Below are 16,589 nucleotides of genomic sequence, written 5' to 3'. Positions count from 1 at the left end.
ACACCGAGGGGAAGGGCTTGGGTATCTGCATTTTACAGGCCGAGGTGGCGATTCTTGAATCAGGGAAGTGTAGGAAAGAAAACCTAAGACTACAGTCACAGACCAGAAATGATTCCAGAGGGATTCTAAGTCTCCTCAGAGGTGGGGAGGCAGGTCTCTTGAGGATGCACGGAAGGTGCCTTTGTCTTCTCTGGGCGGCAGTGGACAGCTCCACACAGGGGCCCTGATCCTGTCCTAACTGTCCTACTCAGTTCAGGCCCCCTAGGCACGGGGGAGGCGTGAGCCCTGGTGTATGTGATGCAGGATGGAGGCAAGACGCTGAGATAGGAAAAAGGATGGCCCCCTTCCCCACTCAGCTGCTGTCAAGTTCAAGTCTGTACAGGACAAGACCTTAGGGCCACACTTTCCCCTACCGATTTTCACTTTAGCCAGAGCGCTTTGTATTTATAAACCCCACTTGCTGAGACAGACAGAACTCTCAAACTCAAAGGTCCCTGGGGCCAGGGAAGCGGCACAGATGAAGCTGTCTTGGTGTAAGACAAGAGGGAGTAGTGGGGACTGTGGCAAACACATGTCCTGTGGCAGAGGGTGGCTGCAAGTCAGCTCCTGCTCATTATTGCTCCAGGAGAAGGTGGGCCCAGTGCTACTGCTGGGTCTTCCGATTTCTTAAGCAAAGCCAGAATCCTCCCGTGTAAGATTTCTGTGAGTGTCCAGGCTCTGGGCCAGACTTTCTAGGTTCAAATTCTGGCCAATGACTTAACCTCTTAGGGCATCAGTTCTGTCATCTGCAAAACGGAGACAAATCTCCCTGCCAAAGTGCACAACCTGACTGCAAGAATGACAAACTAGCAGAGAAACCAAACTGAGGTCACATTCTACATACAAACCGCCGGGCTGGACGCCTCAAAAATGTCCATGTCGTGAAGGACAAGAGAGGCTGTTCCAACTCAATGGAACGCCACGACCCTGGGCGGAAAACGCCACAGCTAGAAAGGACGAGACTGGGACAAGTAGGAAAGTGACCGTGAATGTTCTATCAGGACTGCATCAACGCCAGACCTCCTGAGTTTGATCACTGCATCGTGCTTACACAGGAGAATATCCTAGGTTTGAGGAGGAAGTATTTAAGCAGGAAGGGTCGAGGTGTCTGCAACTAACGCCTACAGCCCGGGGTGTGGGGGGGCAGGGTGATCCTCATCACACACGGCCTCTGTATTTGCGAATTGCCTGGTGAAGTTGAATACGGAAACTTTCCGCCTTGCTTCAGCGCTCCTACTGTAAACAAGTATCCCTTTCCGTCTGTTTAGGGCCCCATGTTTTGTTTCATGCCTTTTGTTGGTTTCGCCGTTTAGACCGGTCCTCAGGTGCCGGAGCGCTTCTCTCCAGTGTACCCCGAGTGCAGGGGGTGTGCCGTGCCCTGGAGAAAACGGCGGTGCCAGGCGGGCAAGCTCCATTCGGGCATGAGTGGTAGTTCCCTGAACTCAGTGCCAGTGAATCAGCAACACATATTAAATAAGGTCTTTTTAAATGGAAACACACACAAAACAAGGTTATGTACTGATGATCAGTTGACAGAAATACTGTGGCCAGAAACTCGCAGGAACCCTACCCCCGTGTTTCCCATAGGAGTGATGATGGTTCAGTACCCACAAATTCAGTGTCCACGGTAATTCTGTAGAACAGAACTACCACGAATAACAAGAACTGACTGCGTATATATTTTCAATTCCTGTTCATGCAACTTTTTTGCAGGTTTGAAATTTCTCAAAATGTTGAAAAAAATAACCTGCTGAAAGGCTCACCTGATGGAGGCAGCAAGAGAAATGACGCCAGGCAGCCCCGGCCCAGCAAACACGGACACAAGAGGAGGCACCCCTTATGAGTATATTTATGTGTTCACATGCGCACGCACACACTCGACACTGAATGGGGGGGGGCGTCAAGGCTGAAAGGACAGGAAGCATCCAGATGGCACTGGCATGGGCCCGGAGGAGGGACAAAGGGAGCATTTGTCCCGGGTCTGGCTCCCATCGGTGGCCTCCTAACAGAGGTGAACCCAGAAGACCTGGAAGAACAGGAAGTGCTTTTTCTCTTAGAGGAAACTTTCAGGGTGCAGTTATTGCTGTTTAAAAAGAGCCTCTTCCCTCCACTCTCTGCCCCCCGACGAAAGCCCGCACCCTGTGCAGGCTGTGCTTGAGGCTGGAGCAGGACAAGGTCTCGGGGAAGGGCCTAAGGCCAAAGCGAGGAAGTGCCCAGGCCAAGGAGGGCTTAGGCGTAGTGGCTGCCAGGAGTCAGGGGGTGGTCCCCTCTGTGGTCCAGCTGGTCCTGCAAGCGAGCGAACTCCGCCAACTCGTTGAGCTCCTGGAACTGTCGGTCCGTCTTATGGCTGACCAGTGAGCGGTAGAAGTGGACCGCAAAAACGATGAAGACCAGGCCGAAGGGGACCATGATGGTGGTGGAGGCGATGGCAGCGGCCTGGCCCGGGGTGATGCCGCCCGTGCTTTCGTTGCTGACGGCTGGGGCCCCACTGGCTGGGGGCTGGCTGGTGGGCCGTGGCTGGCCCGGCTGCTTCTTGAGGGGCAAGAACTTGACCCAGCAGAGCAGCACAACCTCGGCCAGGAACAGCAGCGTGCCGATGACAGTGGAGAAGGCCCAGGCTAGCTCGATGTGGCGGTGCATGCGCTCGTGGGGCGACTCCTTGACCGAGTTGAGGTTGTGCACGTTGCTCACCGCCTCGATGTTGGGCAGGATGCAGGTGCTGATCATGAGCGCGAACAGGTGCACGGCCACGAGCACCGTCGTGCAGGCGCTGAAGGCGATGAGCAGCCCCGGCGGGTAGTCATGGTCGGCGTCCAGCTGCACTTCCACCATCGCCACCTGGGGGTAGGGAAGAGGCGGGCTGAGCGCCAGGACGGTCAAGGCCCACAGAGGCTTTCCTTCTGTCAAACTCTGGGACCCTGAGCAAGTCACGTGGTCTCTCTGGGCCTCAGTTTCCACAGCTGTACAATGGGGAACATCAGACTCATCTACTCGGGTTCAGAAGCTGCAGAAAGTGCTAGGAAAGGAAGTAGGCTGCCTGAGTCTGACCCCCAGTTCTGCTGCCCGGTAGCTACACGTCCTTGGGAACGTCACCGACCTCTCTGAGCCGCAGCGTTCTTATTTGCACAACAGGAACATCACACTCACCCACAGGATTATTTTAACAATTAAACGAGAGCTCCTGGCACATGGCAAACACCTCCCCGATAGCATACACTGTTCTTACCACTCAGCCAGGCATTAAAAGCCAAACGCCACAAGTGGTTACAATGGTTTTATGTCTTGTATTACTACGATAAAAAGTTTGCATGAAAAAAATAAATAAATAAAAGAGGCCCTGGCTGGCGTAGCTCAGTGGATTGAGCTCAGGCTGCGAACCCAAGTGTAGCAGGTTCGATTCCCAGTCAGGGTACATGCCTGGGCTGTAGGCCATGACCCCCAGCAACCGCACATTGATGTTTCTATCTCCCTCCCTTCCCTCTCTAAAAATAAATAAAATCTTTTAAAATTAAAAAAAAGAAAAAGAAAAAAAGGAAAAAGCAACCACCCACCACCCTCCCTTTGGCCCCGCACTCCCATTCTCCAGCAGAGGGGTCGGGATGGAGGTGAAGGTCATGCCCAGGCCCTTTCTGAGAACCCAGTGCACCAACCAACGAGGAACCACAAAGCTTCCCAGAAGAGATGGCCTCTAGCCCTGGGGCCGCCTACTCCCCAGGCCTCAGTTCCAGGCTCGGGGCCCCAAGGCTGACGCACTAGCTTCTACCCAGTTCCTGGAGACCTATAGATCCGGGGTCACCAGGGGCACGCACCTCACCTGGGCCTTGCAGATCACCCCCACGTGAAGGAGCCAGCTCCTCAGGTCCGGGCTGGGAGCAGCAAGCAGTGGGCACACTGCCAGGGCTTGCCTACTGGGGCCTGGAACCGCAAGCGCCGATGACAATGCCATTAAGGACAGTGACCCTTCCTGAAGTGTTCACTCCTCATGTGCAGGCTCAGAGGGCAGGGGTGGCATGCGGGGGGGGCAGGGCGCCGGGGAGGGTGGTTCTAATGCTGAAATGTGTCCACCAGCCCCACACCAGCCTGCCCTGACCCCACTTACTGCTGGGGAGGGTGGTGGGCTCCTTCCCTCCCCACCGCTCTCCTTCTGCCTGCAACGCCTGGCCCAGTTCGCTTTCCTTTCTTGCTCCTGTGCACTCTTCCTACGGCCTGGACAGGCAGCGCCGGGCAGTGGCCAGGAGTGCGGGCTCCGGAGCCAGGCAGCCTGGTTGTGAACCCTGACTCCTCCGCCTTTTATTAGGCGGTGACTCTGGCCAAGTTCCTCCAACTTCCTGGGCCTTGGTTCCCTTACCTAAAGATGGGAATAATGGCACATGGCTCAGAAGGTTGTTGTGAGAACTGAGCTCATCCAAAGCAACAGACTGAGGGCCTGGCATAGAGTATAAACCCTCAGAGAAAGAGAGCTTTATTAATTATCATTATTATTCAGTTTACAAACATCATCCCCAAACCCACTATCTCTATGTGAGATCCTCTGAGATTTCTCTCCTTTGGCTGGAGAGGTACCCACAATCTAGAGCTGATTTGGGGCCCAACACCTTCGAGAATCTGGTGACAACGGACATCCTCCTTAGAAGGCCCGGGCCTACACATTCATAGGACTTTTCAGACAAATTCAGTGGGATCCACAAACCTTTGTTCTGGAATTCCCACGACTGAATATTGTATGAGCTTTTCGGCCCAAGAGTTTACAAAATAGTTCAAGTTCATACAAAGCTGGAGAAGGGCCATTAGGATTCTGGCCATTTTTAAGACTGAGAGTGGCCTAATGCCAGCCCCGGGCATTCAGTGCATCTAAGGGATGCAGGGCATCGGGGCAGGCCACCAGGGCGCAGTGGACTCCAGGCCACATCCGGAGGCCCCACGGTCTCTGTCCCCAGGGCTGCCCACACGCCCTAGCAGGGGCTGCCTCCTGCCACCTTCCCACCCCCGGCACTTCCTCTTCCTGTTTTGTTTTTTTTTTAATTTTTACTTATTTCTAGAGAGAGGAAAGGGGGGAAACGTTGATTTGTTGTTCCACTTACCTATGCATTCGTTGGTTTACTCTTTTTTTAAAAACTGTGTATTTATTTTATTTTATCTTCACCCGAGGACATGCTTATTGATTTTAAAGAGAGCGGAAGGAGGGAAAGAAACGGCAATGTGAGAAAGAAACATCAATCAGTTGCCTCTCTCACGTGCCCCGACTGGGAACTGAACCTGCAACCTTCTGGTTTACAGAACGATGCTCCGACAGAGCCACACTGGCCAGGGTATGTTTCTTAATTTTAAAGAAGCAGCAGGGGGTGGGGTAGAGAGACAGAAACATTGATCGACTGCCTCCCATACACACCCCAACCAGGGATCAAACCCATGACCTAGGTATGTGCCCTGAGACTTGAACCCCCAACCTGTTGGTGTGGGGAACGATGCTCCAACCAACGGAGCTACCCAGCCAGGGCCTCCTCTCCTGTTTTGGCTGCTGCCCTAAAACCTGAAACCAGAGAAGGGACAAGGAGAAGAGCCTGCTGCCCGGCTGCCCCAGGCCCACTGGCTATTTATTCACTCCCTGGAGATGTCCAGGCCCGTTCGGTGCACCAGGCCCTGCGCTGGACACTGGGAGGGTCTGAGCAGGGGACGAGGGGCCAGGGGGGCGTATTGCTCCCTTGTCTGGTGTCTCCCCCCTATGTGGCTGTTGAAAGTCAACTGGCTCCCCACCTTACAAACCTGAACACTCTGGACCAGTGCTTCCACCTCTCAGTGCCACAGCTTCCGCACCTGCAGACCAGGGGCCTGCTTCTCCTGGTTGTTACGAGGGTTCCAAGAGTTCGCAATTACAAAGCCCTCAGAAGAAGACCTGGCAGATAATAAGCTTCATAAAGTGTTAACGATGATTAGCAGGAACCGAGGCTCAGAGAGGTGAGGTCGGCGGTCCCAAGGGTTACTTACACTGCTGTTGAGCGAGGAATCTGAACTCAAGTCCACGTGGCTCTAAAGCCTTGCGGGAAGAGAGCAACAGGAACATCTCCCTCACGTGCTTTTGCTACCATAGACCAAATGTTTGCGACACCCTCCCTTTAATTTCATAGGTTGCAGCCCTAACCCCCAATGCGATGGTGTCGGGAGGCAGGGCCTCTGAAAGGTGATTCGGTCGTGAGGGTGGAGCCCCCAGGATGGGACTGGTGCCCTTATAAAAGAGGCTGCAGCCCTAGCCAGGTAGCTTAGTTGGTTAGAGCATTGTCCCGATATGCCAAGGTTGTGGGTTCGATCCCCAGTCAGAGCACAGACAAGAATCAACCAATGAATGCGTAAGTAGAACAAATGGACGTTTCTCTCTCGCCCCCTTTCTCTCTCTCTCAAAAAATAAATAAATAAAAGGCTTCTGAGACCCCCGTGCCTCCCATCATGTCACCACGTGAGGACGCAGTGCGAAGATGGCTCCACAGTCAGGGGGTCGGCCTTCGCCAGACACTGAATCTGCAGGTGCCTTGATCTTGGACGTCCAGCCCCCAGAGCTGCGAGAAATAAATGTCTGTTGTTCACGCACTACCCAGGGGTGGCATTCTGTTGTATCAGTCCAGATGGACTGAGACGGTCGCCAAGGAGATGAAATGAGGTCTTGACCCAGGGCCGGTGCTCAGTGAGTCTCAGTTAGAGAGAGAAACGCAGGCTCGAAGCGGACGAGAACTAGCCCCCGGATGCCTTCAGCTCAGGCTGGAGTCGGCCGACCCCACATGCCCACGTTCTACACCTGGGAGTAGGAGAGGGGCCGGACCCCCATTTTGGGCCTTGTTTGCCCAAAATGCACCCCCTCGGGCACAAGGAGAAAGTGTACCCCAAACCGTGCCTGGCCAGATGGCCACATCAGCAGGACAGAAAGCACCTTTTCCACACCGTCTGTTACAACCGCAGGCCTCAGGGCCAGATGCAGCCGTTGGGACACACCTGGCCTGGGGACACCAGACCCGGCCAGCCTTCCTCCAGCTCTCGGGCCAGCGAGAGGAGGGGCGGCTCCGTCTGCGACACCGGGCCCTCCGAGGAAGAGGAAGGGGCCCGTGGCTGTGCCCCGGAAGAAACCCTGTCACCCTGGCGGGACCCTACAATTCCTGGAACTTTGACCACGCGGGCTGGCTGCATGCACCGTCCCCACCCTGGGGATCAAGTTCCGTGCCACGGGGCTGAGTGAGGGAAGGACTGGCACAGATCATGGATCCTGAAGAAAACTGCTCCCAGGAATAAAGCCACTGCTTTTTCCAGGATGCTTCCGCTCGGGAACTCTCCCCACACGAAGGGAGCGTGAAGTCATGGGGGCCTTAAGAATCTGGCAGGCGACTCCCAGGGCCCCTGCTGAGTCCCGGAGAGATAGATCAGATTGCAAGCAGCTTCAGGAGGTAAATATAGCCAGAGTGCTGGGCTCATTAAACCAAAATAAACATCTCCCATCCAGCCACGGGCCTGCTTGAACCTGGCCACAGGGGTCCCAAAGGGACAGGAAAGGTGAGAGACCGCCAGCCCCACCTCAAAATGGCCCACGGATTCCCCCTACATGCGATGCTGGGATGCCGATTTCCAGGCCTGAGCCAAGAGGGTCACGTGATTCTGAAAGGTAGGGCCCGGCTGTTTTTGCCAGGGTCCTGCCTTCCATGCCCGAATGCCAACCACCTCTCCTCGCTCCTGCTGGGCTCCACAGGGACCCTGGCCACCTGGCACCCGGCAGTCCGGGCCCTTCTGAGGCTGCCCTCTGATGTCTGGCCCAACCCCAGGATCCACGGCTGGGGGACCTCTCTTTTCCCAGCCCTTGGATTTCTCCTGTTCACCTTGAGGAGGGTGGGTGGCTGCAGCCTGGAACAGGAGAGCCGCCAAGCCGCAGTCACCCAGGGTCACCCAGGGTCACCCAGAGCCGTCTGAGCCTGCCCTGCCCGCCTCAGATGCAAACCCCCTATTACCGGAGGGCTGAGGCCTAGCCCTGCGGTTTACAAACCCTTTTGACCACTACCTCCAGGATTCCATATGTTTCTATAAATAGACAGATACACACATTGATAACAGAAACAAAAGTTCCACCAAACAATACTTATCCTTAAAACACGGACCAGGTCTATTTCTTACAACACAGGGTGCATGCTGCTACTTTATTTCATTCCATTCTTATTCCATTCAAAAAATGCTGGTTGCAACTCACAAAATTTATGCCATAAACCACTAATAGGTGGGGGGAGAAGGGAAAGAAGAGGCCTACACTTTGTCTGCATCTGGCTAATTCTGGCTTCTCCAGGTTTTGCCTTCCTAGTTACTGCCGTTCCACGGCCTCCCGGGTGAGGACGGGGCCACTCTTTTATTCGTGGGAAACATTTATTGAGAAGCTACTGCGCGCCTGCAGGGTCTTGTGGCTCTGCTGAAGAGAAAGCGGGACCTAAGGAAGCCGACCGCCTACAGGGCAAGTATTTTCGGGCTGTGATAAGGGTCTTCATCAACGTTCCTCCACCGCCGCCCTTCACTGAACGTGCCCTAAAGATGCAACGACGTGTCGCGTTTCCTCCACTCCGCTCTATGTCTCTCCTCCCCCGGCACCCAGCACGGGGCCTGGCCCTCCAGGTGCTTCAGTAAAAGAATGGTGAAGCCGCCCTGGCTAGTGTGGCTCAGTGGATTGAGTGCCAGCCTGCAAGCCAGAGGGCCGCTGGTTCGATTCCCAGTCAGGGCACATGCCTGGGCTGTGGGCCAGGTCCCCAGTTGGGAGTGTGTGAGAGGCCACCACACATTGATGTTTCTCTCCCTCTCCCCCCCCTCTAAAAATAAATAAATAAAATCTTTAAAATAATTTATTAAAAAATGGAGGTAAAACCTGCCCTTCAGGTGTTTCAACCGAGGGTCCAACAGACAATTCTGTGTGACCCACTGGAAATCAGAGGACTCTATCAGAACTTCTAATGAACTTCTTATTTATACATCCTTTCAACTTTTTATTATAGTATTTTATGTATGTTTTATTAGAACACATTTCATAAATAAGGTATAACACATACATATGTACGCATACATATTTGCATATATAAGCATACAAACACTGAGGCTAGTACTAACAACTTCTGAGAGAGGTGCACACTCAAAAGCTTGAAGACCAATACTGAGACCAGGGGCTGGCAAACTGTGGCTTGCAGACTGTAATTTTTGTAAATAAAGTTTTATGGGTACACGGCCACGCCCATTCATTAAGCAGACTTTAGTAGTTCCCACAGAGATTGCATGGCCTGCAAAGCCAAACATATTTGCTATCTGCAGGAAGAAGTCGGCCAGTTCCCAGGTTAAACCAATGCTCCGGAAGAAGATCGCAGTCCCTGGAGAGTCTCCTCTGAAGAAAAGTCGGGTCCTATCAGGCTGAGACGCCTGTTGTGTGGGGCACAGTAAGGACTCCCAGAGGTGCCATCAGAGAGAAGCCTGCTGGCTTTTGTTTAAACTGCCTCAGTTTTCTCTCTCCAAGTCCCCTACTCCTCGCACTGGTTACCATGGGGCCCCCCTGGAAAACCCTGGAGTCCTTCACCAGCACTGGGCCCAGGAGCCAGCAGAGCCCAGCGCGGATGCCGGCTGAAAATTCCAGAAATCTGTGAAGTTTTACAAAAGGCTTCTCAGCTAGGCAGACAGGGCTGCCCCTTGGGGCATTCGGCAAAACCCCATCTGCACACATCCCCGAGTGCAGAACTGGACACGGGGAAGGCCTCAGAGGCCCAGGTACCAACCAGCCACAGGGGATGCACAGAGGCTGGAGGTGAGCAGAAAAGGCTCCAAGTTGAACTAGGGTTTAATTTTATCAGCTGGGCGGTCCTAACCTCTACGAACCTTATCCCTGTCTGCAGGACACACCTTCAGAGCGGTTCTGAGGGTTAACTGAGACTGAAAGAAAAAGGTCCAGGTACAAGCCTGGTGTTCAGTCCACGGTAACGTCATCTGCATCATTCCAGAACTCATCATGTAATTCCTCTGCTCCCAAACCTTCCACGGCTCCCCACTGCCTACACACGAGTTCCGACTCTCTGAACAGTCACCCCAGGCACTGCCCCGTCCTGCCTGGCTAGACCCATCCTTCTCTACTGCTTCCCACACACTCTCCACTCCAGGCAAAGCAGCCCCCCCACCCAGCAGCCTTTCCCTGAGACCCTGTAAATCCTCACTTTTGTAACTTTGTTTCCAACACTTCCTCTGACCAGGGAGCTCTTCCCGGGAAGCCCTGACTCCACCACCCTCAAGGCCCAGCTGGAAATCACATTCTTCCAAATCTGCTAACCCGTACAAAGAGCAGTCCCAGCTCCATGAGAACAAGGGGGAGCAAGATTCCTGGACACCTGGGCCAGGTATATTCTAAGTGCTTAGCAAATACAGATGCTGCTCAACTTACAATAACATTACATCCCAATAATCTGATCGTAAGTTGAAAATATCGTAAGTCAAAAATGCATTTAATGTGCCTAACCTACTGAACACCAGAGCTTAGACTAGCCTACCTCACACGTGCTCAGAACTCTTACACTGGCGTACGGTTGGGCAAAATCACCTAACACAAAGCCTACTGTATAATAAAGTGTTGTAATTTATTATGCGCGCCACTTTCGCACTATTGTCAAGTTGAAAAAAATCGTAAATGGAACCACTTAAGGTGGGACCGCCTGTACTAATACAATGTATCCTCACCCCAGCCCAAAGAGGCTGGTACTACTATTACCCGCTTCTTACAAATGAGGAAACCGAGACCCAGAGACACTCAGTGACTTCCCCAGTTGTGTGGGAGAGCCAGGATTTGAACCCAAGATGCCTGGCTTCAGAGCCCCCGTTCTTTTCTTTCTTGGATCCAATCCCCCCTCCCACCACTGGGATGCTTCCTCTCCCCTAGCAATGGGGCTCTCCCAGACACAGCGTTCTGCCGCTCACGCGGGCCCATCACCAGCCCTCCCGAGGCTGCGTGAAGATCGCAAGGGATGGTGTGTGACTCCCAGCACACGGTCTAGCCTCTCGCGAGAGCCCAGCCAACAACAGCAAAGATCACAACTGGTCCTGAGCACTGTGAGGAGGAACAGTCATTTCTTACTCGTCACCATGCCCCCTGGATCCGGAACAGGTTACCGAGGCTCAACAGTGTCTTATGACTTGAGCCCTACCTTCCAACTCATTTTCACGAGAAATTCCAAGCAACTTCTGAACCCACTCTGGGACCTGGGAACACAAGGGTGGTGCCGGGCAGGGAACTTGAGGAGGCAGATAATCCAAAAATAATTGATCCCAGGTCGTGGAAAGCATTTTGTTTATGGCAGCGGGCTGACCTTCCCAATTATCTTCTGCTTAGGCTAACGTTACATTCACACACGGCCCGGCGCCCGCCCTCCCCAGCACACCAAGCCTGCCGCGTGTGCTCCCACAATCCTGCGGGGGCCGGGGCAGCCCCTCGCCGAGAGGCAAACCGAGGCATACACGGCCTGAATCACAGCCCTCGAGGGTGCCTTCGGCTCAAGAGCACCTGCAGGATGCGGATTGTGTGCTCCATCCATCCAGGGCCCCTTATCTGACGTCCGGGTGCTAAGCCCAGACAAGACCTGCTGTCTCTAGAAACGCCATTGGGAGCGGGAATCCCGTCTGCAGATGAGAAGGCCCAGCTAAGGTGCACATCTCAGACCCTAACAATTCTTCAGCCTGGCATGGGCCTAACTGGGCCTCGCATGAATCCTCACGCGAGTCCCTGGGAGAGGAGGATCCGTGCTCCCTCTGACCACACGGGAAAACTGGGCCCCCAAGCAAAGCTGCATGCCCGAGGTCCCGTGGCCTGTCTCCTCAGCACAGGAGGACTCCGGGCCAGGCCCTTCCGCCCGGGGCAGGAGGGGGCGTGTCCCTCAAGCCCTTCCAGTCTCTTCGGAGACCCTGCCCCCATCTCATTTGGAGACCAGGTGAACCCAGCATCCCCAGAGACTCTATCCCTGGAGATCAAAGGTCACACTCACGCCTCTGGTCTTCCAAGTCTCTCTAGGAAGGAAGAAGCCCTCGAGGTCAGGAAGTTGCTAGTGCTGACTCACAGGACAAGGGACAGCAGTCCAGGAAACTCAGCCACTCCGTTTCCATGGTGCCAGGCTGTGGGGCACCCCTTCCCCTCGGAGGCTCACTCCCAAGGCCGGGTGTCCGTGGTGGGGGTGGGGCGCGGGCAGATCTGCCCCGCCGAGTCCTCCCCCCTCCCCAGGACCACCCGTCCCATAGGTTTGCAGGCACACGGCACACACAGTTACCCTCTTGCACCTGCTAACCCCGAATGGAGGCTCTCACGGGATTCTGCTCCTCCCTGCCAGCAGAAATTGTGGGGGATTCCATCCCGTGCCACTGGCTGAGCCTGCCTCCTGACTTCCCCGCACTGTTTGTAGCAAGAGGAAGAGGGAGGTGACATTGGTTTAGAAGGCCTGCTTCCTTGAGAGGAGGAAGGCAGGAGAGTGGCATCCACTGGCCCTCACCTCTCCTGGAGTGGGAAGGGGTCTGGGCAGCAGTGAATTTACGGTTCCAAGAAAGAGGGAAACAGGCGTCCCACCGTCTTCAGGGCGCTGCTGTGGAGGGCTGACAATCACCGGGGTCACGCCCTTCCTCAAAACTGTAACATTTTATTTTGCTTAAAAAATAAAATAAAATAGCCCCGTCTGGCATAGCTCAGTGGATTGAGTGCCAGCCTGCAAACCATAAGGTCACCAGTTCAATTCCCAGTCAGGGCCCATGCCTGGGTTGCAGGCCAGGTGTCCAGTTTGGAGTGTGCGAGAGCCAACTGATCAATGTTTCTCTCCCTAACTTCCCTCTCTCTAAAAATGAGTAAGTAAAATCTTTAAAATAAAATAAAATAAAATAAAATAAAACCTTTTCTGCTCTAGTTCTCATTCTCCAGGAGGCCTGGTCCTAACATGCCCCTGGCTGGGCATCAATCAGAGCTCCGTATACACAAACAACACAAAAGTGTCCAAAGGAGTTCTGGATGCCAGCGGACCTGGGTTCAAATCTCACTCCTGCAGACTAGCTGGATGGCCTTGGGAACGTCCTAGAACAAAAAAAGGTGGTTGAGGAGTTAGCGTGAAAGTTGGGGAAACGCACAGAATGCCTGGTACCCAGTGAGTGCTGGGGAAATGTCAGCTCTTCTTAGAAAGATTCTTCAGGCCACGGCGGAGACTGGTCTCCTAGGATCTGGGACTGATAAAAAAGAATTTCATCATATCAGCCTAAACTGAAAACCAGAATGCCACTCCCTGACACACACAACACACGCACACCTACTCTCTCTCAAGGCTCCTTTGCTTTGATTCTTAAAGCCGGAGAGACTTCTGAGTAGCAGCCTTCATTCACCGAGTGAGAAACCAAGACCCAGAGAGGGATCTGCCTAAGGTCTCACAGGCAGCCAGAGGCAGAGTTCAGAGAGCTCTTCCCCGCCCTCCCAGCCACCGGCCTCTGCGCTGGGACCCAGTGAGCTTGGGCCGGCTCAGGGCTTCTGAAAAGTAAGTGCAGGCTCCAGGGCCTGGGCTCACTAGTTTATACAGAACACAAGGAGAGCCCCAGACAGACTCTCTTCTCTCTTCTCAACAAAACACAAGGGTGGAGCCACTCCCTCCCTCCCTCAAGGCCAAGGGCTGAGCTCACTCACTGACAAGCAAGAGGGTTCTGGGCTAGGGACCTTGGGGGGGTGTGTGTGCGTGTGTGTGTGCCTGTGTGTGCGCGCGCGCGTGCTGGGGGGCGGCACAGACCCCATTCACACAGGCAGGTAATCAAGAACTGTTTGGGAGCGCCGCGCCCGCCCGGGAAGGCCCCCCCAGGCCGGCTCCCTGCACGACCCGCAGCCTCACCCGCCTCGCCGCAGCCAGCAGGCCCCCACGCGCGCGCGGGGACAGGAAACTCTGCCTCCCCTCTAGGTCAAGAAAGAGCCCATTCAACTGGAACGTTCCCTACCCTCCCTCCCTACACGCGGTGACTCAGTGGCAAGTTGCTGGAGAAGAAACCGAGGGTGGGGAGCGGTTGTCAAATGCCCAGGCTGAGGCTCTCCGAAAACGCGTGGGAGAAGGTGTGTCAGGAAATCCCCTCCAGTGGGTGCTAGAAGAGCAAGGCCGATACCCCGGCCCCGAGGGCCAGGGCCCAGGAGAGCGCCCGGGGGCTCAGCCGCGGACACCCGCTCCCAAGGAGACCGGAGCCTCGATGGCCCTCCTTTCCCCGCCCCCCGCAAGCAGAAGCGGGACCCTGCTCCTACAGACCCCCTTTGAGGATCCTGCAGGCTCCCCCTCCTTGCGTCACTAGCTCGCCCATCTGAAGGTATCTGAGACGCCCCCAACCCCGGACGTTGTAGGACGCCCAGTCGCCCGCATCGGGTGTCACTTGTCGCCCATGTCTCCTCACGTCCACGACAGCCTTCTCTGCCGGCTCTTCTCACCCGCAGCCCGCCCGCCCGCCCCGTGGGCCCCGTCGGGGCGGCGGGCGGGAGCGGCCAGGACAGGGGAGAGAGGGGGCAGGGCAGGGCAGGGCGGCCCGGGCTCACCATGGCGAAGCCGGAGAGCAGAGCCGAGGTCCGGCTGGAGGCTTTGAGCTTGGCGCGGCTCAAGTAGAGCTTGCGCCAGGACAGCGCCTGCATCGAGTGCTCGTTGAGGCTCATCACCTTGCAGTAACTCTGGCTGATCCAGTCCGGGTAGGTGACGGCGGGCGGCGGCGGCGGCGGCGGCGACCCCGGGGGCTCCCCGTCCCCGCTGCGGCGGCGGCTCCGGTGGCTGCTGCTGGTGTTGCTGCCGCCGCTGAGGGGAAGCTCGGGACTGTTGTTGCTCGGGGGCGGGGCGGGCTCCGGATGCATGGAGCACGCTGCACAGGCGAGGGCCGGCCCGAGCGCCAGCGGAGGCAGCGGCCCCCACTCCCCGCTGCACGTCCGCCTCTGCCAGAGGCAGCCGCCGCCTGCCCCTCGAGCGGGCCGGGCCTGGCCCGACCGGCCGCCGAGGACGTGAGGAGACCGAGAAGTTGCAGCCGCAGCTCGCAGGCACGCAGCGCCGCCTGCACAAGTACGGGCGGCACCGACGCGAGCCTGCGCGCCCGCCGGCGACCCGGATCCCCCCCGGCCGGGACCCTCGGCGCGCGCCCCGATTGGCCGCTGTCCCGGGCTTATTTGCATGCACCCCGCCCGCCTTGACACCCCGCCCACGACCGAGTGGGCGGTGCCGGTGCGAGACACGTGACTCGTCCCCTCCGACGGCACCGCCCACTGTTCCTGGCGTGACGCCGCGGGCGCCGGCGCCTCTTCCTGGAAGTGCCTCGGGTCCGCCGGCCCCGCTGCGCTCCCGCTGCCCGCGCCTCCCCAACTGCTCGGACGGCCCTTCTCCCAGACTTCGGACTCCTTGTTCAGGTCGCCCGAGGTCACCTCCGGGCGGTTCCTGAGGCTCGTTTCCCCTTTGGAACGAGGTAGCTCTTTCCTGTCTGCAGGAAAAAGCAGGCTGAGAGCTAGCGTTCATTCATTCTGTACTTACTGAGCTTGTATTGGGTGCCAGCACTGTTCTAGGCGCTGAGGGTAGGGTGACGAAGCGGCTGGACAAGACCCCCCGCCCTCGTGTAGCTTTCATTCTGGTTGGGGAGACACACCAAGAAGTAAATTATAATAGTTTAGAAGATCATAAATGTATAGAAAAAATAAATCAGGACCTGGCTGCACTTTTAATTTTAGAATGTTACAGGGATTTTTTTTTGCTCTCCTTCGTCCATTTCGTTCACCTCCGGGTGACTAGCGTGTGACACACAGTAGGCTGGGTGGGCACCGGATGACACCCATTCAGCAGGTGTTTACTTGAGCACCTGTTAAGTACTAAGCCGAGGATTCCAGCAAAATGGTAACTTCCACGGAATCTAATACTTTGGTGGGGAGAACAGACAGTAAAAAACAAAATAAGTTCACACCTTTCTGATTTGGTCATATTTGAGCTGAGACCTGGACTATCAATGTTAAGAGCCAGGGACCTGCCCTGACTGATGTGGCTCAGTAGTTGGGCATCCCTTTGCGAACCCTAGTGTCCTAGGTTGAATTCCAGGCACATGGCTGGTTTGGGGCATGCAGGAGGTAGAGGCTGGATGTTTGGATGTTTCTCTCCCTCTTTATCCCTTCCTTCTCCTCTCTGATATAAATACAATCTTTAAAAAAAGAAAGAAAGAAAGAGCCAGGGACCTGCTTTCCAGGGGAGAAGGGAAAAGCGGGTGCAAAGACCCAGAAGCAGTACTTCTGGCTGGAGCATCGGGAGGCCAATTGAGCTGTAGAATAGTGGGTAACAGGTGAGGTGTGACGGAGTACCTAGGACGTCAGCTCCAGGAAGGCAGGATCCTTTACTGCCGAATTCTGCCCCTACATCTAAAATATCACTCGGTGTGTACGCGGTGCTCCGTATTTGTTGCATGAGTAAGTGTAGCAGAGACAGGAGTGAGTGAAGCTAGCTAGCTCCTCACTAAGCCCAGAGTCAAATCACAAGCGTGTGTCATTCCAGGTCACCTGTGTGAAA

General features: G+C 55.5%; 1 protein-coding gene across 2 annotated transcripts; it reads right to left on the bottom strand.

The window, feature by feature from the left end:
- Positions 1-1,866: 1,866 nt before the first annotated feature.
- On the bottom strand, positions 1,867-15,218 carry ORAI1 (ORAI calcium release-activated calcium modulator 1). 2 transcript variants are annotated; one of them, XM_045846245.1, is made up of 2 exons: positions 14,720-15,218; positions 1,867-2,877 (listed from the first exon to the last, which is right to left on the bottom strand). In XM_045846245.1, the coding sequence occupies exons 1-2, from the start codon at positions 14,906-14,908 to the stop codon at positions 2,269-2,271; spliced, it is 798 nt and encodes a 265-aa protein (XP_045702201.1). In that variant the 5' UTR covers positions 14,909-15,218; the 3' UTR covers positions 1,867-2,268. The 2 variants fall into 2 exon arrangements, with proteins under 2 accessions (XP_045702201.1, XP_045702191.1); XM_045846235.1 differs by having other exon boundaries at positions 14,603-15,214.
- Between the last annotated feature and the right edge of the window lie 1,371 nt (positions 15,219-16,589).

This window comes from Phyllostomus hastatus, unplaced genomic scaffold (genome assembly GCF_019186645.2).
Source record: "Phyllostomus hastatus isolate PE091 unplaced genomic scaffold, TTU_PhHast_1.1 phas_contig_1162, whole genome shotgun sequence".
NCBI lineage: Eukaryota > Metazoa > Chordata > Mammalia > Chiroptera > Phyllostomidae > Phyllostomus > Phyllostomus hastatus.
This window is presented reverse-complemented; position numbering and strand designations above follow the sequence as displayed.